The sequence below is a fragment of the Camelus bactrianus genome, chromosome 1 (assembly GCF_048773025.1).
Source record: "Camelus bactrianus isolate YW-2024 breed Bactrian camel chromosome 1, ASM4877302v1, whole genome shotgun sequence".
Lineage (NCBI taxonomy): Eukaryota > Metazoa > Chordata > Mammalia > Artiodactyla > Camelidae > Camelus > Camelus bactrianus.
The window spans coordinates 2,812,173-2,834,942 of NC_133539.1; the positions used below are offsets into that span (position 1 = coordinate 2,812,173).

The 22,770-nt window shown below is 50.3% G+C and overlaps 1 protein-coding gene and 1 long non-coding RNA gene across 6 annotated transcripts in view; one reads left to right on the forward strand and one right to left on the reverse strand.

Moving 5' to 3' along the window:
• PDE9A (phosphodiesterase 9A) overlaps positions 1 to 22,770 on the reverse strand; it is a 92,249-nt gene that overhangs the window by 40,077 nt on the left and 29,402 nt on the right. For 3 of the 5 annotated variants that reach the window (XM_074348024.1, XM_074348150.1, XM_074348069.1), the window contains one exon: positions 17,200 to 17,243. In XM_074348024.1, the coding sequence (XP_074204125.1) occupies positions 17,200 to 17,243 (44 nt within the window). Of the gene's footprint in view, positions 1 to 12,877; positions 12,950 to 17,199; positions 17,244 to 22,770 lie in introns of all 5 variants that reach the window. The other 2 variants (XM_074348116.1, XM_074348185.1) reach the window with 1 other exon arrangement.
• Positions 12,969 to 21,975, forward strand: LOC141574214 (uncharacterized). Its single transcript, XR_012501010.1, has 2 exons — positions 12,969 to 16,525; positions 18,146 to 21,975. It is a non-coding gene; the product is annotated as an uncharacterized LOC141574214 (long non-coding RNA).

Genomic DNA, 22,770 nt, shown 5'->3' on the forward strand with positions numbered 1-22,770 from the left:
TATAAGTAGGTCCAAAAACTAAAGAAAAAGATGTTAGTAAGTAGAAAGCAGATGGAGCATCTTAAGAGAGAAAACTACAAATAGTATTAGAATAAAATTATTGAACTTAAAAATATATCTGAAATACATTTATACAATGGACTACTACTCAGCCATAAAAAATAATAAAATAATGCCATTTACAGCAACATGGATGGACCTGGAGATTGTCATTCTAAGTGAAGTAAGCCAGAAAGAGAAAGAAAAATACTATATGAGATCGCTTATATGTGGAATATAAAAAAAAAGACACAATGAACTTATTTACAAAACAGAAACAGACTCACAGACATAGAAAACAAACTTACGGTTACCAGGGGGTAAGGGGGTGGGAAGGGATAAATTGGGAGTTCGAGATTTGCAGATACTAACTACTATATATAAAATAGATAAGCAACAAGTGCATACTGTACAGCACAGGGAACCATATTCAATATCTTGTAGTAACTTACGGTGAAACAGTATATGAAAAGGAATATATGCATGTTCATGCATGACTGAAGCACTGTGCTGTGCACCAGAATTGACACAACACTAAACTGACTATACTTCAGTAAAAATATACACATACCAAAAAAAAAATCTGAAATAAAAAAATTCATGGCTGGGCTTACAGCAATTTGGAAATTGAGGACAGATCATTAGAAATTACCCAATCTGAGGAGCAGAAAGAAAAAAAGATAAAGAAAAAACAGCAGAGCCAGCCACTGGAGGGACAACAGCAAACTTCTAACATACACGTACTTGTTCTCAGGGAGAAAGGAGGCAGAATGGCGCACGAAACAGATTAAATGCAGCAGCAGCAGGAAACTTCACAGGTTTGGTGAGAACAAATGTACGCAGCACGGAAGCTCAACGAGGAGCAGCACGCAGGGCGACAGAAGGAAGACCCCGGCGGGGCCGAAGCGCTGCAGCCCAGGAACGAAGGGAAACACCTCGAAAGCGTCCGAGGCGGGTAGAGAGAGACACGTTCCGTGCCGGGGAACAATGACAAAGCAAAAGCCGACTTCTCATCAGAAACTGTGGGGAAAAAATATCAAACTCTGAAGGCATCATCCTGTACCCTAAAAACCGTACTTCAGAATGAAGGCAAGGTAAAGACAAGTTCAGAGAAGCAGGAAGCTGACGGAGTTAGTCAGCAGCAGTTCGGCGCTTTAAGAAACGGCAGAAGGGAAAAGAAGTTCTTCCGGCTGGAGGGACAACACGCCGCTCAGGAGTTGGCATCTTCAGGAAAAAATAAAAAAGCGCCAGAAACAGCGAACAGGTGGGGAACTACAAAACCTGATCTGTAAGTTTCTTTTCATAATTTCTTCAAAACACAGCTGGCGGTTCGAAGTGGCGACGACGATGCGGCACCAGGCAGTGCCTTCGCCGCCTCCGCCTGCTCCAGCGGGCGCCGGCCGGGGCCTCGCCGCGGCGGCTGCGGCCTGCAGGCCCGAGGTCGCGGCGCCAGCAGACGGGCGTCGGGCGAGGGCCGCTTCCCGGCCAGAGATGGCCGTCTTCGCAGAGCAGGGGGCTGAGGGGTGCTCTGCGGCCTCTTTTATAAGGGCATTAATCCCATTCCTGACTCACCACCCGAAGTGCCACCACATTGCTGGTTAGGATGTCAACATTCGAACTCTGGGGGGGACCCAACACCCCGTGTATAGCCCAGATGTAGCGTGCACGGCAGCAAGGGCTCAGAGGTTGTGGGGGAGGGACTCTACTGCCGCAAAGTCCTTGCTTCTTATGCGAAGTGGCACGATATTAACTGTAAATAGACTAAAAAGTTAAGGATGATTTAAAAATGGGCCAGTGATCCAGAAAGACACTTCAAGAAAAGAAGATACAGCAAATAAACATCCGAAAAGATGCTTACTATTCCTAGGGAAACAGGAATTAAGACAGCAACGAGATACCACCACCCACCTGTCGGAACGGCAAAAACCCCAAACCCCGACGCCACCAAACGCTGGTGAGGACGGGGAGCACCAGGGGCTCTCGCTCAGTGCTGGTGGGAACACAAAATGCTGCAGCCAGTTTGGAAGATAGTTCCATGGTTTTTAAAAAAATTAAGTGTACAGTCCAGCAATTGCACTCCCGGGTATTTACCCAAAGAAGTTGAAAAGTTATGTCCACACAAAACCTTCACACAAACGCTCGCAGCAGCTTTGCTCACAATCGCCCAAACGCTGAAACACCCAAGACGCCCTGCGACAGGTGGGGGCTAAGCTACGGCACGTTCGTGCAGTGGAGCACTAACCAGCAAAGGAAAAGAGCTGTGAAGCCACAAAAAGGCACAGAGGAAACTTCAGTGCACCTAACTCAGTGAAGGAGACCAGTCTGAAAAGGCTACCCACTATGTGATTCCAACTTTGGACTTTCTGGAAAAGGCAAAACTGTGGAGATAGTAAAAAAGATCCGTGGTTGTAGGGGTTGGGCGAGAGGGATGGATGGACAGGTGGAGCTCAGAAGATTTTTAGGGCAGAGAATCTTCTCCTCCGGACAACCTTGTGGTGGTGGACACAAATCATCATGCATCTGTCAAAACCCACAGACTGTGTAACACAGAGAGTGAACACTGATGTAAACTATGGACTCTGCTTGATAACGATGCGTCCGTGTTGGTTTGCTGACCGTAACAAACGTAAATCTCAAATGGAGGATGTGGATGGTGGGAGAAGCTGCGTGTGTGGGGAGGGAACATGTGGGAACTCTCTGTGCTTTTCACTCAGTTTTGCTGTAAACCTAAAACTGCTCTAAAAAATAAAGTCTATAACTTTAAAAAGGTTGCGGATGTACAGTGAAATACCTTTAACAGCCAACTAAGAGTAATGCTGCAAAGTGCAAATAAAGAGCCAACAGAAGGAACAAAATAGAACACAAAAACGGATCCAGTTAACCCAAGAGAAGGCAGAAGAGGAGGAGCTGGAGACCAAACCCAAGAAAAACCAAAGGGCAACGTGGCAGACCTACCCTCAAGCATATCAATAAACACATTACACATAAACAGATGCAGGAAGAAATAATGCCAGAGCTACATAGAGTCTTCCAGAAAACAGAGAAGAAAGGAAACCTTCCAATATGTTTTATGAGGCCAGCATAACCTCACTAGCAAAACATGACAATAACATTCCAAGAAAAAAGTTACAAGCCAACATTCCATAGGCGCATGGACACAAAAATCCTTAACATATTATTAGGAAATAAACCTAGCAACATATAAGAAGGGAACACATCTCACATCAGGGTAGAGGTCCTGTTAAATTTATTCCCAAGTATATCCCAGGAAGGCAAAGTTATTTTACATTTGAAAATCAGGCAGCATAATTCACTATCTTAACAAAAAAGGAGAAAAATCACATGATTATCCCAGTAGATGCAGAAAAAACATGTGACAAAAATCTAACACCTATTTATGATTAAAAAAAAGGGTAGAAAACTAGGAATAAAAGGAAACTTCTTCAATCTGTCTCAATAGATGCACAAAGAACATCTCATAAAACTTTACAGAAAACTTTTTCAAAGAACACTTTTGACAAAAATTTCTTAGCAAACTAAGAGAAGAAGGCAGCCCCAGCCTGATAAAGGGCATCGACAAAAAATCTGCAGCTCACGGCACGATCATCAGTGAAAAGGTACATGTAGTTAGTTCCCCTAAAGGTGGGAGGTGGTAAGGATGCCTGCTCTTAATTTTATTTAATTGTATTGCAGGTTCAACCAGGGAAGCAAGACAAGGAAAAGAAATAAAACCCACTGGAATGTAAGAGGTAAAACTGGTGGGCAGGGGAGGGAGAGCTCAGTGGTAGAGCGTGTGCTCAGCAGGCATGAGGTCCTGAGCTCAACCCCCAGTCCCTCCATCAAACAAACAAACAATTCTAATTATCCCCCCCAAAAGAAGCAAAACGGCCTGTTATCAGAAGATGTGACTGTCTTTACAGAAAATCCTGAGATTCTGTAACTCCCAGAACTAATGAATGAATTAGTAAGCCATATCACAAGCTGCTATGTCCATACACAAATACCTGTTGTATTTTTATAAACGAACGGCAAACAAATGGACAATTAAAAGAGCCCACTGACAACAGCACCAGAAAACAGCAAATGCTGAGGAACAGACTTAACAAAAGACACGCAGGGTCCCTATCCTGAGAGCTCAGCGCTGTGAGTGGAGGGGGGTATCGTGCTCGTGGCTGGAAGACTCAGCATCGCGAAGAGCTTACTGTTTCCAAATGAATCTGTACACTGACTGCAACCCCAGTCCAAGTCATAGAAGCCTTTTTGAAAGAAATGGACAAGTTGACTCTTTATTCTAAAATCTGTAGGGAGAAGAAAAGGACTCATATAATAATAAATAATAAAAGGACCCAAAACAGGAAAAAAGTACAAATGTGTAAGACTCCCCGATTCCAAGCCCTAGGAATTAAGCCAGCGTGGTCTTGGTGCGAGGACAAACAGGTCAGTGAACCAAAGGAGGGAACCCAGAAAGGGACTGAGACACACAAAGAAAATTAATTTTCAACAAAGGTACCAAAGTGGTTCAATGAGAAAGAAAAGTTCTTCCTAACAAGGGAGGCTGCAACAACTGGATACCTGCACTGGGGGGAAAAGAAAAGACTGCCAACCCCTACCTCACAACACACACAAAGTTAATTTGGAATGGATCACAGATTAAAATACAACAGCTATAACCCTCAGTTTCCTAAAAATGTATCTTTATGACCTTGGGGTAGAGAAAGGGTTCTTAAAGAAGACACAAAAAAGCACGAAACATAAAAAAACAAAAAAAAAACTTGTTCACTTAACTTCATGAAGTTAAAAGCTTCGCTCATCAAATGACCTCTTCAAGAAAATGAAAAAGGTGCGTCACAAACTGGGAAAAGATATTGGCTGTACTTACATCTGACAAACGAATTACATCCAGAATATACGGTTTCCCACAAACCAGTGTTAAAAACGAACACAACAGTCTGAAAAATGAGAAAAATACTGGGAACAGGCACTTCACCAAGTAAGATACTCACGCATCCAATACGCTCAGGAAGACACGCGCAACAGTTACGTTATCTGAGAAGCACAAACTTAAAACATAATGAAATATAATTTTTACGCCTATTAGAATGTCTAAAATTTAAAAAGCTGAGAATGAATGACATCTGGGTCACTCAAAATTGCTGGCGGGAACGTAAAACGGTGAGTTCCCACCTCTAACAGTTCTGCGGTTTCTTATACACATCCAGTATCATGAGAAGCAGCAACATCACCCCCACGCATTGCCCAACATAACTGACAGATACGTCTTCAGTGTGACCCGCACAGGATTTACGGTAGCTTAACCCCAACCTGGAAATTGCCCCCAGTGTCCACTCACAGGAGAATTAACGGACCAGTTGTGCAGCACTCACGAAACGGAACACCACCCAGTGATACAGAATAAACGACACGCATGAATCTTAAAGACGTGATCCTGGGTGAGAGAACGCAGGCATGAGAGAGCACACGCTGTTCTCATGAAATTTAAGAACAGGAAAAAGCAATCGTGGTCAAGGGAGGCAGGACAGTGGTTTCTGACGGGAACTGACTTGAACCGACGCACAAGGAACTGCTCTGGGGTGAGGGAAATGTTCTTTGTCTTGACTGGGGGGTGGCCACCTGCATGAGCACTTTTATCTCAGTTCATCAAACGGAACACTTTTAGAGGGGACCGGATGTACATGTGGGGTGCCTGCTTTTCACAAATGCCTAGGAGGCAGAGAGGAGAGTTTGAACGTTTGCCTCCTTGGAGTCACGTTCAGATGTCACCGTCTTCACTATGCAGCCAGTCCTCGACATGCACAGGGGTTTGGTTCTAAGACCGCCCCCACCGAGGGTACCAAAATCTGCAGATGCTCAGATCCCTTTGTCGGCCCCCCGCATCTGCGGATGTGGAACCCGGGGAATCCATGCACCGACTGCACGGCGTTCTGTAGTCATCGCGTGCAGGTTTGGTATTCGGGGCTGCGGTTTGCTGCCCACATCCCTGGCAGCGACGCGCTAATGGCTGCTGTGGTCGCCCAGACCACCCCAGGGGGAGGGTGACCACAAAGCTGAAGAAAACAGAAGTGGAGTAAGCCCCTTAGAGACTTCCCAGGAGAATGGGAGCTTTTCATTTTATACACCGCACCCGTTTTGTTTTTAAAATAATGAAAGCAAAGATGACTAAGGCTACGATCACAAAGATGTTGGCAATGAAACTGCTCTAAAAATAGACAATATCATTAAGAAGCCTTATCATTGCTCAGAAGCAACATGTTTGTGCTCAAATCTCAAGCACTCACTTGACTTGCAAGTGGAAATGAAGCCAGCACTCCACGGGTCGTCTCAGACCTTAGGGAGCACGCCTGTCCTGGTAAGTTCACCAGTTCCAGAGAGAGCGAGCTTCAGCCTGACTCAAACGTGCCCTCGAGGCCGTTTGAAATGATAGCTATCATTTAGCGAGCGCTCCCCAAGTGGCAGGCACTGTGCTAAGCGCAAATTACTTCATTTATCCTCCTAAGAACCACACGGGTACATTTCCTAAATCCTATTTTGAAGGGAAATTGCTGTTTACGGTGGTCACCAGCTTTCCTGTGGCCATCGCACCCGCAAAGACGAGGGGAGAGCCACTCCCCCGGCCCCGCTGGGTGCGGAAGCCCAGACTATCCGGCGCTCCTCGTCCGGCCCAGAGGACGGGTCTCGGGGCGTCAGCCCTCAGTGCTTGCGGTCGGTCCCACCTGGAGGAGCCCACGGCGGGGGGCTTGGGCCACACACATGCTCTCATCTCAGTCCCTCCTCCAAGGGGCTGTGCTCTGCACCCTTTTTAAAAATTTAAATAGTTTATCTAACCCAACTTGTCTCAGGACAGCTCACGTCGATGTGTATCATTCACATGAAAGTTTGCCCACAAATGTTCACCGCAGCATCAGTCACACGAGCCAAAAAGCAGAAACCAGCCAAATGCCCGGGGGCTGATGTGGGCAAACCCAATGTGGCCATTCCACAGAATGGGACGCGTGCTAACCTTTGCTGCAACTCAGGGGGATCCTGAAAACACCAGGCTAAGTGAAAGAAGCCAGGCGCAAAAAGCCACAAATGCCACTATACGACATGCCCACGACGCGCACACACAGACATGAGCGGTTGCCGGGGGAGGGGGGAGGGGATGGGAGTCACTGCTGAGCGCGACCGGGCTCCTTTCCGGGGGACAGAAACCCTCCGGCATTAGGCAGAGGTGACGGCTGCCCAAGAAAGTGAATACACTACAAACCAGTGCATGTGGGCACTTTAAAATTCTGGCTCTGACGCTAACTACGTCTCAGTAAGAGACCGCGCAACAGCAACACTGTTCCTGAGCTCCTTACTCTCCCTTTCTCCACCGGGTCTTCAAATGTCGCTGTGTGCTCTGCACCCGCAGCACACCTGCACCTGGGCCGTGGCTGGCCTTTGGTCCCCGTGCTCCCCTCCTGGAGGCGTGTGTCCTGGGGGCAGCTCTGGGGTTCCGCCACTGAAGCGCCTTCCAGCTGTCTTGCTCTGTCCCGCGGAGATTTTAACTGCGACTCAGCCAGAGGGAGCCGCAGGCACTAATCAGGACCTGTCTTTTCTTACGCTTTGGGGCGCAGGTGTGGGTTCAGTTTCTGAGACCCCAGCAGAGGCAGCACTTGTAGCAAGATACAGATGGGCCCTTCTGGCCTGGCCTCCCAGGGCCCTGAGGCATAAGGACCCCTCTAAAATAGGGAGGGCGTCTGTAGCGGGCAGCGGGAGCCCCCCACCCCGGAGAACAAGAGCAGGTGTGCCCCGGGGACAGGGCTGCTTGTCCCCTGCTGGAGTTCTGGGCACCCTTCAATGCACAGCTGGCCCCCCGCCCCTCCAGGCCGGGCATCTGTCACTCTGACTGACAGAAGCAGAAGCACCCGGGCCGTGGGCACCCCACGCATCTTCATGCCCACCTCTCATCATCCACCTTGAGAACAAGGACAAGGAAGCTGCTGGAAGCAGGTAGGCTTTGAGTCGCCACGACCCCTGACCAGAAGACAGGACAGGACAGCCACGCTCAGTGGAGCCGGGCAACGTGGGATGCAGCTGTGTGCCTCCCGACAGGCCGGCTGGCCCAGAGGCCAGCAGAAGTGCAGCCGGGCAGCGTGCTGGGTGATGAAAGGTGCATTATGGTCCTGGGGAGGTGGAGATGGAGGGGCCCAAGCAGGGTGGACCTCCCCACGGCAGGTGCCTCTGTCCTAAGGTGGAGGACACTCTCCATCATCAGGCCAAGTGGCTCGGGGCTGAGCACTGCTGTCACCGGAGGACTGTGGGAGAGCGTCAGGCTGCTTGGGACCCGCGGCTGCCGCAGGCCCTCCTGCCCGAGAACATGGGGTGTGCTCCCCTTTCAGTCCTGGCTCCGGCAAGGAGCGCTGGTGGCCTTTGGTCTAAAGGAGATGTGGCAGCCTTGACACAGTACGAGGAGCACACAGACCGGGCCCCCGCCTGCCGTGCCTGGGGGGGCTCGGACCAGAGAGACCGGCCTACTCTCCAGGGGCCCCTCCTCCCCCTCTGGGCTCTGCTCACGGGGTCCGGTTCATTAACCATCACGACTCTAACGGTTACCTCCCGCGCAGGCTCCCAGCTGGCGGGGGCACGCCGGCAGGACAGCATCCTGGCTGGCGGCTGAACTCACGAATCCAATAATTAAGAAAAGCTCCCTGTTTGAGTTTGAGCTGCTCCAATCAAATAAAAATGATGGATGATGCGACGGTTTTCAAAAGAAACAGCACTGTCGTCATAAAGAAGAGGTTTTGTCATTGCTGCGGACTCTGTTTCATTCATAAAGGGGGAACAGTCTCTCCACATGATTGTCTCCCAGGATGAGGCAAAGAATACTTTTCTGAAATGGCATTTGGGAGACACACGTCTTTCCTGTTGACGGGGGCCGTGTGCGCCCTGCGTTCGGGAGGCCGCGGCTGCTCCCCTGCCGACCCTGTGGGGGCTGTTTCTCGCCCCTAAGAAGGTCTGCAGCCCCCAGGGTCCGGGCCGGGCGCGGACAGGCCCACCCTCCTCTCCCACGAAAAGTCATGGTTTTCACAATCCTCTTCCCTTTACAGTTTCCTAATATTTAAATAGCAGAACAGCAAGCCCTGGGGGCATTTCTGCATCGCACACCCCACCAGAACCGGCCAGGAGCATTTACTGAAACGTGAGACTCAGGGGATCAGTGAGGAGGGCGGGGCCCCTGGGAGAGGCCGGGCCCTGGGCCCCCGCAGCTGCGTGGAAGTCTGGGCACAAGGCTCCCGCGGCCTCTGCTCATGTTCTTTTTCCTGCCATTGTGAACGTGGCCGGTCGGTGGAGGGGAAGTGGGGCTCCTTACAGGCCCTCACTCAGGGCTGCGTGGCCTGGACCAGTGCCTGAGCTGGGGCAGAGGCTGGGAGGCTCTGGGAGGCAAGGCGGGGCAGTGATGGATGGAGATGAAGAAAGAGAGAGATGAGGTAAAAAGTTCCTCAGGGCGGTTTCCAAAGGGCAGAGATGGAGATCTGCTTCCTTGCCCGTCTCAAGAAAGTTCAGGCCGTGGGGGTCTCTCTGACACCAACTCTGTCCCGATGCATTTGGAGAAAAGGGGCCACCACACACCCAGAGCCGAGGGAAGGCAGCGTTAGCCTGACCAGCCCTGTGCACAGAGCGAGGCCTGACCTTCCCTTTCTGGGGGAGGGGGAGGTCTGACGTTGTTGGGAAATGCAGTGCCTTTGGAGGAAACCCATTCCCTTGTCTGCACAGGGGAGGCATGGGGCCCGCGGGCTGGTTCAGGGGAACAGGACAGCCGGGAGCCTGGGGGGCCGTGCACTCAGCTGCCTACTGCCCTGGAAGCGCCAAGCTGCCCCAGCCAGCAGCAAGGGACGCGGCTCTCCTGTCCTTGCAGCAGCAGTAGGTGCCATCCGACAGCTGTGTCCCAGCACCCGATGTGCGCGAGGCCCGCGGGGCCAGGCCTCCCGAGATTCTCGAGCAGTCCCGCCCCCAGGGCTGCCTTTGCCGCGGCTTCAGAACCCGCACCGCCCCCCCCCCCACGGCGCCGAGCCGCGAGCTGAGCACTTCTCCCCTTTCCTCCCGTCCTTGCGCCTTTGCTCACAACATGGCGACGCTGAGATACTCGCACGGCCCCCTGTGCTCTGAAGCGCAGTCTGTTATCCAACCTCTTCGTGGCTCCTAGGATCCCAGCTTTGGAGGAACTGTAGAGGTCCCCGCTCAGCCACCCACAGGTGGTCCCCACCCTTTGCCCCGGGCCCAGACAGCAGCTCTACTTTTGTTAAGTTCTGTTCCCTTAAGGAGTCCCAACCCGTCTCCCACTGGTTGTAGTTGGGCCCCCAAGTTACATTAAAAGCCTCTTTCTTCTTCCCCGAGACAATCTTGCGAACAAACCAACACGCTGCCACGCCCCCGGGTCTTCCTCCCCTGAAGCTTATCCCTGGCGCAGCCTCCTGCTCAGCTTGCATGTTTTCCTTTGGTTCTCAAAGGGCTTCATGATTCTGGCCCCTCTGTTCTGAATGGTGGCAAGTCGCCAGCGTCCTTCCCAGGGAATCCTGTCCCTGAGTGGGAGCCTCAGGGCTCAGTCCTGGGTCCCCCCGGGGTGAGCGCATCCAACACCACCCATACTGCCAGCTCCTTGCTACAGCCCCAGCTCAGGGGGCGCTACCGGCTCCTCTAGGCACGTCGACCCGACACTGATGTCCAACAGGCAAACCAGGTCCTCCTCACCCTCAGCCCACACCCTCACAAGGCTGCTGTTCCACTCTTCCTGTGGCTCAGGCTGGACCCCGGAGGCTTTTCCCACATCCACCCAGTCAGGAAATAAGCTTGGTTCGTCCTTCGGAACATGCCAGAATCTGACCACTCTTACCACCTCCATCACCTGTCCCCACACAGGAATCACAGCAGTGACTCCTCAAGGACCTTCAAGGTCCCACATGACCTGACCCCGCAATGTTCCCCAACCTCATCTCCAAATGTCTGAGCTCCAAAGAGCCGGAGTGAGGAATTCTTGGTGGTCAGCAGGAATTCGGTGGAGACTCCACAGGGATGGCGCCTCAGCTGCAGGCTAGAACTCCCCCTGGAGCAGAGCTAAAAAAACCATCCTAGCAGAGCTAAAAAAAAAAGGTCTCGAAGGCATCAAACTGATCCGTACGTCACTTAACTGTCTGCCAGGATGGAGTCCACACTCTTTGATGCAAGAAAACAAAATCTAGATGATTCACAACATAACGAAAAATGCAAACAAGGATCTATACAAAGACATGAAGAAAAAAATGCAATTGCTGAAAACAAAAATGACAACAGTGCATTATGGGGCTTAAAACATACACAGGAGTAAAACGTCCCAACTAAAGCACAAAGAATGAGGCTGGAGAAACAGAAGCACACTGTTCCTAGGGTCTTGCGTTACCGTGACGCGGTGCGATGGAATTCAAAGGTGGACTGTGATGAGTCAATGATACGCACTGTAACCAAGAGCAGCCACAGAGAAATAAAAAGAAGTATAGCTCATAAATCAAGCGTGGAGAACAATGGGATCAAAACGGGCTCGGCATCCGAAAGCTGTAGAGAGAGAGGAAAATACCAAAAAGAATAATGAGACAAACAGAAAGTGAGCAGCGAGGTAGTAGATTTAAACCCAACCATATCAGTAATGACATTGAATGTAAACGGGTTAAAAACTTAATGAAAAAACTGCAATTTCCAGAACTAACACATGCTGCCTGTAAGAAATCCACTTCAAATATAAAGACATTAAGAGGAAAAGCCTGGAAACGGATAAAACCTAGGAGCGCTAAACATTAATAAGGCTGGAGTGGCTGTATTAATAGGAGGTAAAGAAGACTTTAAAAGCAGAATAGCACCAAGGGTAAAGGGCACATTTTCCTAAGAATAAAGGGGTTGATCCACCAAGAAGACACGAACAAGTATGTGGCCAGGAAGAGAAATTGCAAATACATGAAGCAAAAACAGAGGGAACTGAGAAATGAAAGAACACAGCCGCGACACAGCTGGAGACCTCAATGTTCATCTTTCAGGCAGAGATAGAACAAGAGACAAAAAATAGGTAAAGATACAGAGAGCGTGCCCTGCACTATCAGCTTGCTCGACCTAATCGCCATGTGTGGAATCGCACCCCCAGTTACAACAGCGCACATGCTTTTCAGGGGCGCACAGAGCAGCTACCAGTATGTATCATGCATCCTAATAAATCGACGAAGACTGAAGTTACACAGTCACGATGGGACGAACAGAAATAAACAACAGAAAGATAACTGGAAAATCCCCAAATATCTGAAAACTAAATAATAGACTGCTAAGTAACAAATGGACCAGAAAAGGAGCCACAAGGTAAGTGAGAAAATATTTTAAGCTTAATAAAAATGAAAACACAACACATCGAAATTTGAGATACAGATAACGTATGCTTAGAGGAGAATCTCTAGCTTTAAATTTATTTTTATTTTTTATTTTTTTGGAGGGAGGATAATCAGGTTTTTATTTATTCATATATATATTTATTTTTAATGGTGGTACTGGGGATTGAACCCAAGACCTTGTGCATGTTAGGCACATGCTCTACCACTGAGCTGTACCCTCCCCACTCAAGCATTAAATTATTATATGAAAAAATGAAAGATCTAAAATCAATGACCCAAGTTTCTGCCTTCAGCAACTAGAAAAAGAAAAGCACATTAGATCTGGATGAGTAGAAATAAGAGAAGAAAACAATGAAACAGGATGCAGACAAACAACAGAGAAAACCAATGAAACCCCTTTCTTTGGGGGAAAAAATCAATACAATTTACAAATCTCTGGTTAGACCGATTACCTTTAAAAGAGAGAAGACGTAAATGTCTGATGTCTTGAGTGAAAGGGGGGATTTCACTGCAGGTCTGTGGACCTAAGGAGGATGACAAGGACATATTTCAAACCACATCATGCCAACCAAGTCTTAGATAAAACTTAGGAGATGTGGAGACAGCTTCCTAAAATGAATCCCCTGATAAACAGAAAACCTGAATGCACCTATTAAATCAAATTCATAATTTAAAACCTTCCCACAAAGGAACTCCAAGCACAGGTGGATTCACTAGTGAATTCTACCCAGCACTTCGGGTAGAAATAATGCCAGCCCTACACAAACCCTTCCGGAAAACAGAGGAGGGCGAAACACTTCCCAGCTCACTTTATGAGGCCAGATGAATATAAGAAACTGAAACTATGGACCAATATTCTTCATTAATACAGATGCAAGAATCCTTCACAGAACAGTTGCAAATTTAATCCAAAACAAACAGAAAATATGCCGTGGCCAAACAGAGACGACACCAGGAATGCAAGCTTAGTTTAATGTTTTAAAATCAATCAGTAAAATTCACTGCTAACAGGAAAGAGGAGAAAAAAAATGATGACCTCAGTGCAGGCAGAAAAGCATTTGACAAAATTCAACACTGATTTGTGATTAAAACTCTCAACAAACTAGGAATAGAAATTTTTAAAAAAACCAAATGAACTTTCAACCTGATAAAGGGCACCTACCAAAAACCCCTTCCACTGATATCATAATTGATGCTGAAAACCTTCACACGCTCCCTCTGACACTGAGAACAAAGCAAGAACCTCCACTCTCAGACCTTCCATTCCTCTCCTGTACTGGGCATCCTGGGCAGTGCAATAAAACAAGGAAACAAACAGAAGAAACAGAAAGCATCAGATTTGAAAGGAAGAAGCAATTCTCTATTCTCTATGTAGGAGATCGCAGGAAATCTACAGAAAATCCACAGAAAGGTACTAGATCTAACAGATGAGTTCAGCCGGGTCAATACACAAAAGCCAGCTATATTTCTATAAACTAAAAACTAACAGAAATTGAAACTTTATAAAAATCCATTGACGATGGCATTAAAAAATATGAAATACATTGTGACACGTTTATCAACAGACATTCAAGAACTTTACCTTCACAACTACAACACATCAGTGAGGGACACTGAAGGAAACCCAGATGAATCGAGGGAGAGCATATTCATGAATCAGAAGACTCCACATTCCTAATTCAGAAGTTCTTCCCAAAGTGTACTATATATTTAACATCATTTCAATCAAAATCCCAGCTGACTTTTTGGGTAGCAACTGACAGACTGATTCTAAAATTTATTTGAAAGTAAAAGGAGCCTGGAGTAAGTAAGACAGTTTTGGAAAAGAATGAAACCCAAGGACTTGCACTTCCTGACTTCAAGACTTAACCACGAACTATGGAACCACGACAGTGTGGCACTGGTTTAAGGACAGGCGTGTGTATTAATGGAACATGACAGAGGGTCCAGAAAAAGACTCACATGTACGTGGTCAACTGATTTTTGGAGAAAGGTGCTGTGATAATTCAATGGGGGAAAAGACTGTTTTTTCAACAAATGGTGCTGGAACAAATGGGTACCTGTACAGAGAAAGTGAACCTCAATTCTTTCTCCCTTACTGGAAGGCAGGCTGGACTTAAGGACTCGCTTCCCAAGGACAGAGCAAGAAAGGGGAAAAGAGTAACTTGACAGTGAAGATGTCTGTGGTTCGTGTGGGTGTCACGAACACTGTATTCTCCTTCCAAAAATCCACACTCTGAGGCGGATCATGACAAAAGCACCAGACAGACCCAGACTGGGGGGCATCCTACAAGCTCTTTTTTTTCCCTTGAATTTATTCATTTCATTATTTATTTATTTATTTATTTATTTATTTATTTATTTAGCGACGGGGGGAGGTAATTAGGTTTATTTATTTTCTAAGTGGAGGTGCTGGGGATTGAGCCCAGGACCTCATGTAGGCGCTCTCCCACTGAGCCGCATTCTGCAGACTCAGAATTTGCCTCGGTCATGACAAACGAGGCAAGTCTGAGACCCCGTCAGGCCAGAGAAGACCGGGAGAGTTTAGCGACTGAGTGTGGACTGGATCCTGGAACAGAAAAGGGACGCTGGGAGAAACTGAGTGAAGTCTGAGTAGAGCACAGGATTTAGTCAGTAACAACAACAAAAAGCAATAATTACAAAGTTTATTATCAAGGCAAGGGCTTGATGCAGCTTTTTACGTTGAAAAGTTGTTCGCGGGGGGCGGGGAGAGCTCAGTGGCAGAGTGCGTGCTTAGCACGCACGAGGTCCTGGGCTCAGTCCCCAGCGCCTCCATTAAAATAGGTAAATAAATACATCTAATTATCGCCCCCCCAAACCAAAACCAAAACCAAAAAAAAAAAAAAAAATTTTAAAAAGAGAAAGAAAAAAAGGTTTATTATTAAGGCAAGGGCTTGATAAGCTCTTTATGATAAAAAGTTATTTGCCTACTACAAAAAGTTACAGCGCGTATTTCACTCTAACATCTATCATCAAGAGAACTGAATTAAGAGCACTTAGGCATGAACGGTACCTAAAGCACCCAGGGCTCCTGTACAAGTGCTGTCACTCAAACACTGCAAAGGGCGGCACTGAGCCATCACTGCCTCACTCACACAACACCCAGCACGGCATGGGCAGTGTCAAGTTCTCCTCTGCAGCCATCACTCACAAAAATTAAAATTAAATTAATACTACATTTTAAAAAGAAAAATAAACCTCAGCTTTTTCCCCAGGGCATACACAAAAACTAACTTGAAATGGATCGCTGACCAAAATGTAAAAGCCGAAACTATAAAACTCAGAAGAAAACAGAGGAGAAAACTTCACAGCTACGGGATAAACGAAGATTTCTCAGGACACAGAAAAGTACAAACCATAAAAGGACAAACAGGGATAAATTGGGCCTACTCACAATTTAATTCGGGCTAAAAGGCATGGTAAGAAAATGAAAGGTAAGTCGCAGACCAGGAGAACATATTTATAACACCTCCCTAACAAAAGGTGCGCGTCCCAGGGACACCAAGGACACTCGCAATTTAAGAATAAGAAGGAACAGCACCCGCTGCTACGCCACCGACAAATCAGAAAAGACGTGAGCAAGCACTTTGTGAGAGGAGATTTATGAGCAGCCGGGAGATACTTTAAAGATACTCAGTGTCACTAATCACCAAGGAAACGGAAGTTAAAACCAAATGCAGCAACACTACACACCCAGCAGAACGGTTAACGTCAAGAAGACTGACCCCACAAGCGCGGCTGAGAATGTGAGGCTGTTGCAACGCGTGCACACTGTGGATGCGGACGCAAGACGGTGCAAAAAACGGTGGGGCGGTGTGTTCTATAAAGTAAACGGGTCCTTAGCCACGTGGCCCAGCAAAACCATCCAGCCCCGCCGACACCGAGAGGAAGAAACATCGTGTCCCCATCAGTGCTTGTACTTGGGTGCTCACTGCCGCCTTGTTCACAAACAGCCCAGCCTGGAAGCAAGCCAGACGTCCTTCCGCAGGAGAATGGGCAAGCGAACAGCGGTCCGGCCGCGTCTTGGGACATTACTCACCAATAAAAAGGAATGGATCGTTGACATACACAGCACACAGGTGGGTCTCAGAAACATTAGGTCGAATCAGAAAAGAGTGCACACGTTATGCAATTTCTTTTCTATGGAAATCTTGATAAGACAAACCTAGCCTACGGTGTCAGAGAGCAGGCTGGTGGTTGACAGAGACCAGGAGTCAAGGTGGGGGCAGCGGTAATGTGGGAAGAGACACCAGGGGACTTTTTTAGGTGATGAGAATGTCCCGTCTCTGTTTTGGTGACAGTTAACAGGGATGTGTAAAACTTTCAAAGCTCACCAAAATATACACTGAAATGGGAACATTTTATTATGCATAAATGATACCTAAGTAAGGCTGATTAAAGATGCAAAAGGAAATGGAATTTTAACAAAACAGCATCTCCAACTGTGCAGGGCATAAGGGCTGGCCGTTCCACCTCGCAGTCTGAGTGGACAGGATAAGGCACTGGGCCCCGGGAAACAAGAGCAGGGTATCTCCCAGGTCTGCTAAGTGGCCAGGACCGGGTCGTGGGTGGGGCTGGACATCCTGGGACTGCGGGGGGCTGAGGACGGCTGCCCCTGCAGCAGTCGGCGCCTTTAGGCTCTGTAACAGGATGGGCTTCCGAGCCAGTGCTCAGCTCATGCATAGTCAATCACAGGGGCAGCCTGGAGCCCCCTTTTTCTCTTTTAATTTAAAAAACGCTAGCATCGCCTTACCAGAGAGTTGCTTGATGGCCACGGGTCTCACTTTGTAGGGGGTCCTGCAAGAGAGAAGGCAGTTTCACTGTGAGATGCTGTCAGAGACCTTCGTGCCCGTCTGGTACGAGACATAAGCGCTCGGGGTGAATTAGAATTCAGCGAATTAGGTCTTTTAAAAATTAGTTTCTTTGGCTGTTCTGAGATTCCTCATTCAGAAGAACTCTAAATACTTTAAATATATCATTTAAGCGGTGGACCTCCTCTATCATATTCATATTTGGTTAATAAAAAAAACTTGTTGAGCGCGGCTGGGATGGCTCAGACTTGCCCTTGTCTGGCCCAACATCTGATGGATGGATGCTGGAGGTGCCCCCCTCGTGCCTGGTTTGAGCTCCTGGCAACGGCATCACCCAAGGGCACAAGAGCCGAGGTGTCAGTAACTCAGTCGAAAATGCACGGGCACCTTGGCCATGTCACCCCCTGCAGTCGTGAGACCCACAGGGGTGGGGAGAAGATACTGGGGACAGACAAAAGGCCACTGTCCCTGACATCCAAGGACCTCCAGCAAAGGTTGGAGGGAGACAAGGAAGTCGGTGGAAAATAAGCAAAGAACAGGAATAGGCAAGAGTTGATAAGGTTTTTTTTGGGGGGGGGCAATTAGTTTTATTTATTTTTTTGTTGATTTTAATGGAGGCACAGGGGATTGAACCGGGGACCTCCTGCATGCTAAGCACGCCCTCTACCACTGAGCTACACCCTCCCTGCTAAGAGTTGATAACAGTTAAAAAAAAAAAAAGTAAAAAGAGGCACCTCAAGAAAGAGGCACTTACACGAATTATGTATGTGCATGCATGACTGGGACACTGTGCTGTGCACCAGAGACTGACACATTGTAACTGACGGCACTTCAATCAAAAAAAAAGTGTTTTTTTTTTGTTGTTGTTGTTGTTTTTACACTCAGCAGTCTAGCAAAATTTTAGCAGCTGGTAACAGGAGTGCTACAAGGCACAGACAATCGTCCTCACCAGCACTGCCGGAGTACACCTTCCCCAGAGGGCTCGCGTGATCAGGTTCTGGTGGCACAACAGTGAACCAGTCAAGAACGTTCTGCCCTCCTGGAACCCAAGCCCACGGTCAAGTACGTGTCGGAAGGACGCGGTAAGTGCTCTCAGAGTGGCTAAGGTGTACTCAGGCCCCTCTCCCCCTGGGCTGGATGACATACCAGCTGTTCCGTGAGTGTCATTCGGTTGTTACACGCTGCGGGTAAGTGTGCAAGGACTGAGGCGGAGGGTACCCGTGACATGTTATCAGGAGACTCAGCGAGTCACAGAGCCACAGACGCAGAACGAGCTTAGAGCTGGGGAGAAAGTCAGGGAGTCTGGAAGGATTCACACCAAACACCGAACTGGTAACTGATTCACTGAGGGTGATACCAGTGGTTTAATGGTTACAGGCCACGTGGAAAATTTTTGACAATTTAAAACACTGATAAAGTATAAAAATAAAAACAGTGTAGCACTATGAATGACAGGCAGACAACCCTGTGGCCATCTAGAGTCCTGGCCTCTCCCACGAGGGGTCCTGCTGGGCAGAGCGCGTGGAGGAGGGGGTCCACGCCCGCCCATCCCTGCATGAGCACCTGCTTAGTTAGGTTAAGGTCCTCTTCCAAAGGTCTCTGGAAATTGGTTATTTGGGACTTTGGTTCCTGGCGGAACACCTTACTTTGAATCCATGTGGTTTGAAGTGTGGCCCCACCTGCAGAGCGGGTGAACCATGGGGGCTGTTGCCCAACTAGGGTGGGGCAGGCGCTCAGCCCATGGTGGTACCGGCTGCCTCGGTACTCACAGTGATGTGCCTGGCAGGGCAAGTCCATCCTCCCCGAACCCTCCAGGCAGTTGTCAGCCCTGCTAAGCTGCAGGTACGAGGAGAGGAGCCAGAGCTCAGGGCGGGTGGGGCCTCGCTGAAACCCACCAGCGATGGGTGAGCTGGCTTCGAACCAGACGGGCGTCCAGAGGCCAGACTCTGGGCACTTGTTGGTGCCGCCCAGGAGAGGAGCAGGGTGCTGGGGCGCCGAGGCAGGGGGTGTGGAGAGCCAAGGTGAGGCGGCCACCACCACCTCTCTCCTCCCTCAGGCTCCTCCCACCATAAGCAGCACTGATGTTGGGGCGGCGGGTGGAGAGAGGGGAGCACGGGGCCCCCTCCTCGTCCTCACCCCCCGTTTCTCACCCCCCTCCTCTGCGGCCACAAGGACTTTCCTCCCCTCCTCCCCGCAGGCCGGATGCTGTGGGGAGATGGCGGTGGCGGGGCAGAGGGTGCGGGAGGCGGAGGACAGTGTCGCCTGCACAGGATGGGGAGACACAGAGCTGTGTCCGGCAGCTCCCGTTAGAGGCGCTGATGACAGTTGGCCCTTCAAGATTATTCCTGGCTCTTCGCTCCTTAATCCTCTTGATTCTGAGCAACAGGATGTTCTCAGAACCGTATTACTGCTTCCACGATTGACTAAACTCCTGGCTCAGCCTAAATTAAGTTGCATCTTCCTCATTTCTTCCTCGACCACAAAGCGGAGATAAACCACTCTCCGCCTGCCTGGGACTTCGACTGCATTTGTCTTCTCTCCAAATGTAAGTGCCTGGCTCAAAGGCCTCTTTTTCAGACACATTTAGTGGGAGCCACGCCAGAACCCGGGGGCACTGCTCCTGAGCTGAGCGGGTGGCCGAGCACGCTGTCCTTGCAAGCGCACGGCCATCTCACCCGGCGAGAGCTTCCTGTACCACACCTGAGCTAAAATCAGAAATAAAGGGGCGCTGGTGTTTGTCACGTATGTGCTGTATCATCCTGGCCCCCCACCCACGGGCCCTGCCACGTGCTTTTCTCATGCTATTTCAGCGTCTGTTTCCCTCCCTCCACGAGGGTCTTGAAGCCGTCGTGGCAGAAACAGAAGGAGTCGTCAAGATGTAACACATTTGTCAGTAGGACACCGTGGGACCCAGAATGGTCCCCTGACCAGAGGGAGCACCTGGACCAGACGCTCAGTCCCTCTGAGCACGGCCGGAGCAAAGCTGGGATGTGTCTACGAGTATCTGTTGATCTGCAGGAATCAGGGTTGACGGGCACTCAGTCACCTTCCTTCCCAGCTCCAAAAGGGAGTGGAAGGTACCCGACCCCTTGTTAGATTATAGCCCCACCGACTTATGTAAGTATGTCCCAGATTATTTTAAAATACCGGTCTGAACGTTCCCTGATTGTAAAGGCAAGAAGTATTTTGAAGGAAGAGTCAGGAGGTCATGATATTTGGTTTGAAATGAACCAAAAAAATTGGGTATAAGAGATGGGATCCCGACTTCTGATCAGTATCCAGGCAGTCGCAGTCAAGAGCCCCTGGAACCTGCAGAGGAGGCCGCGAGGAGCCCCTCCTGTGAGTGGGAACTGGGCAGAAAGCCGGTGTGGCGGAGGACCGGCCCCCGCAGAACAGTCCCTCTCGTGGGGCGGCTTCTGCGTCTGAGGCTCGGGGGCAGGTGCTGACGAGGCTGCGGACAGAGGGGCTGCCGGTCCTCGGGGGGAGGAGGCTGAAGGGACACGACCTGATTATCTTCTGGGAAGAAACAAAGCTGATCCGGCACTTTTCGAGAAGGGGAACCCCGTGCCTGGCGGCGTGACCTTCCGGTCGCTGAAGGACTGACGAGGCACCAGCCTGGGCTCAGGAGGAGCTGCTTGGGTTTTCCCCACTTTACATCGGTGACTCTCGCCCGGGCCGCACGTCAGAATCACCTGGTGAGCTTTAGAAACATCCCCCCAAATCCGCAGGCATTCGGTCCCAGCGGGCGTCTGGGCGCTGGCGCCGTTTGAAGGAAGGTCCCGGGGGTTTCAGCCTGCGGGCAGGGCTGCCAGCCGCTGATTGGGTTGGACCGGTTTATACTGCGTGTTTAGAAGTGGGGGACCCACGGCAGCTGGAAATGTGGACGGAGCAGACGGGAGGCTTTGCTGGGGCTCAGGTAGCACACGGGAGGGCGAGGTGAGCGGGCTGGCGGGAAAGCTCGGAGAACGTCACCTTTCACGGGCCGAGGGTGGGGAAAGCAGGCACAGATGGGAGAAGTCGGTGGAGGGGGCAGCTCCCCAAATGGAAAAAGGTCGATGGTCGCAAATGCAGGGAGCAGACAAAGGGAGAGGAGGGGAAGCCCAGGGGTCGGAACACCGATGAACGGGATCTGGGACGCCCGGCAGAAATGCCAGTTCCGGGCCCCCACCCAAGGCGCAGCCTATCAGACTAAGGGTGCGGGGGTGGGGGGGCGGGAGGGGGCCATGCTTCAGCCAGCCCCTGGGGTGCACACGACCTGCTGGGTTAGGAGGTTGACGGCTCTGGGAAGACAAAGGGGGCGGACCACACACACCGGTTCTCAGCCTCGGCACCACACACTTTTTGGGCAGGTGAGTCTTGGGCAGGGCCGTCCCGGGCACCGTGGGACCTGTGGCAGCCCTGGCCTCTGCCCACTGGATACCCGCAGACACTGCCCCCTGTTGCAGAAGACTTCGCCAAGTGTCTCCCCGGGGACAAGACGGCCCCCTGCTAGAAGCTGGCACGGACTAAAGTGCCAAGCCAGACATGAAGAAGGGACAAAACGGGAACAAACTACAAACTGTTGAAATTAACTCAGGAAAAGTGCGGTTTTGCACCATCAGAGGCCGGCTTGTACAACGGGGGGCTTCCCCTCTGTCGACAGCATTTCATCTTTTGTATGCCGAGGGTGACAGGTCGCCTGTGACTTCCTTATGAATAAAGATCCGGGTCAGGTCGGAGCTTGTGCCGTAATTTATAACACTCTCACTGGAGTGTCTGTGGATTCAATCAGCATGGCTCCTTCCGGGGCCCAGAACCCATAATCTGAGCATCATCAGAGCCAGAGCTTCAGGGCAGAAGCTCCTGATGACGAAATTAAAAATTCAGGAGACTGACAGGCGCAGTGGGAGGGGAGGAGGCCTGGCCGAGGCCCGCGGGTGCACGGGGAAGGACACTGCTCCCGCCCACCGCCGAGCTCCAAGGACAGCGGAGGCTGCTGCAACGTCCTAGGGTTTGTGGCTTGCCTGGCTTTACCCGCTGAAGCCTGGCAGTCCTCCTGCGGTCTTGTGCCCTTGCCCGGGCGGGGAATCCCACACCCAGCCTGGCGAGGATGGCTGACAGCAGCTTCCAGGGGCAGCGGAAGGAGAGCAGGTGCCCATCCCAGGTGCTCAGGGGCACACACACCTGGGTGGGGGACCCTTCTGGGCGACTACAGCAGAGGTCCCAGGCCACCGCATCACAGAGAGCCCAAATGTTTCCCTGCTGCCCTTAGGCAGCCAGGGCCCCTCAGTGGCTGGGACGTGTAGGGGCCTGCCTGGTGCACGCCTGCTCTGCGGGGGCAGCTGGCCTGGTGCAGCTGGGCAGCACAGCCCGATGGCCGGACTGACTCGTGTCCCCAGAGCGGGGTTCAGGGAGAAGCGGGAGGGGCACCCCACCCCCAGCCATGCCCTGCCCCCGGCCTTACAGAGGACCCCGTCTGGGTTCTGCCGGCCCAGCTGTAAGTATGAAGGGGACCGCAGGGGACCTCGCGGGCG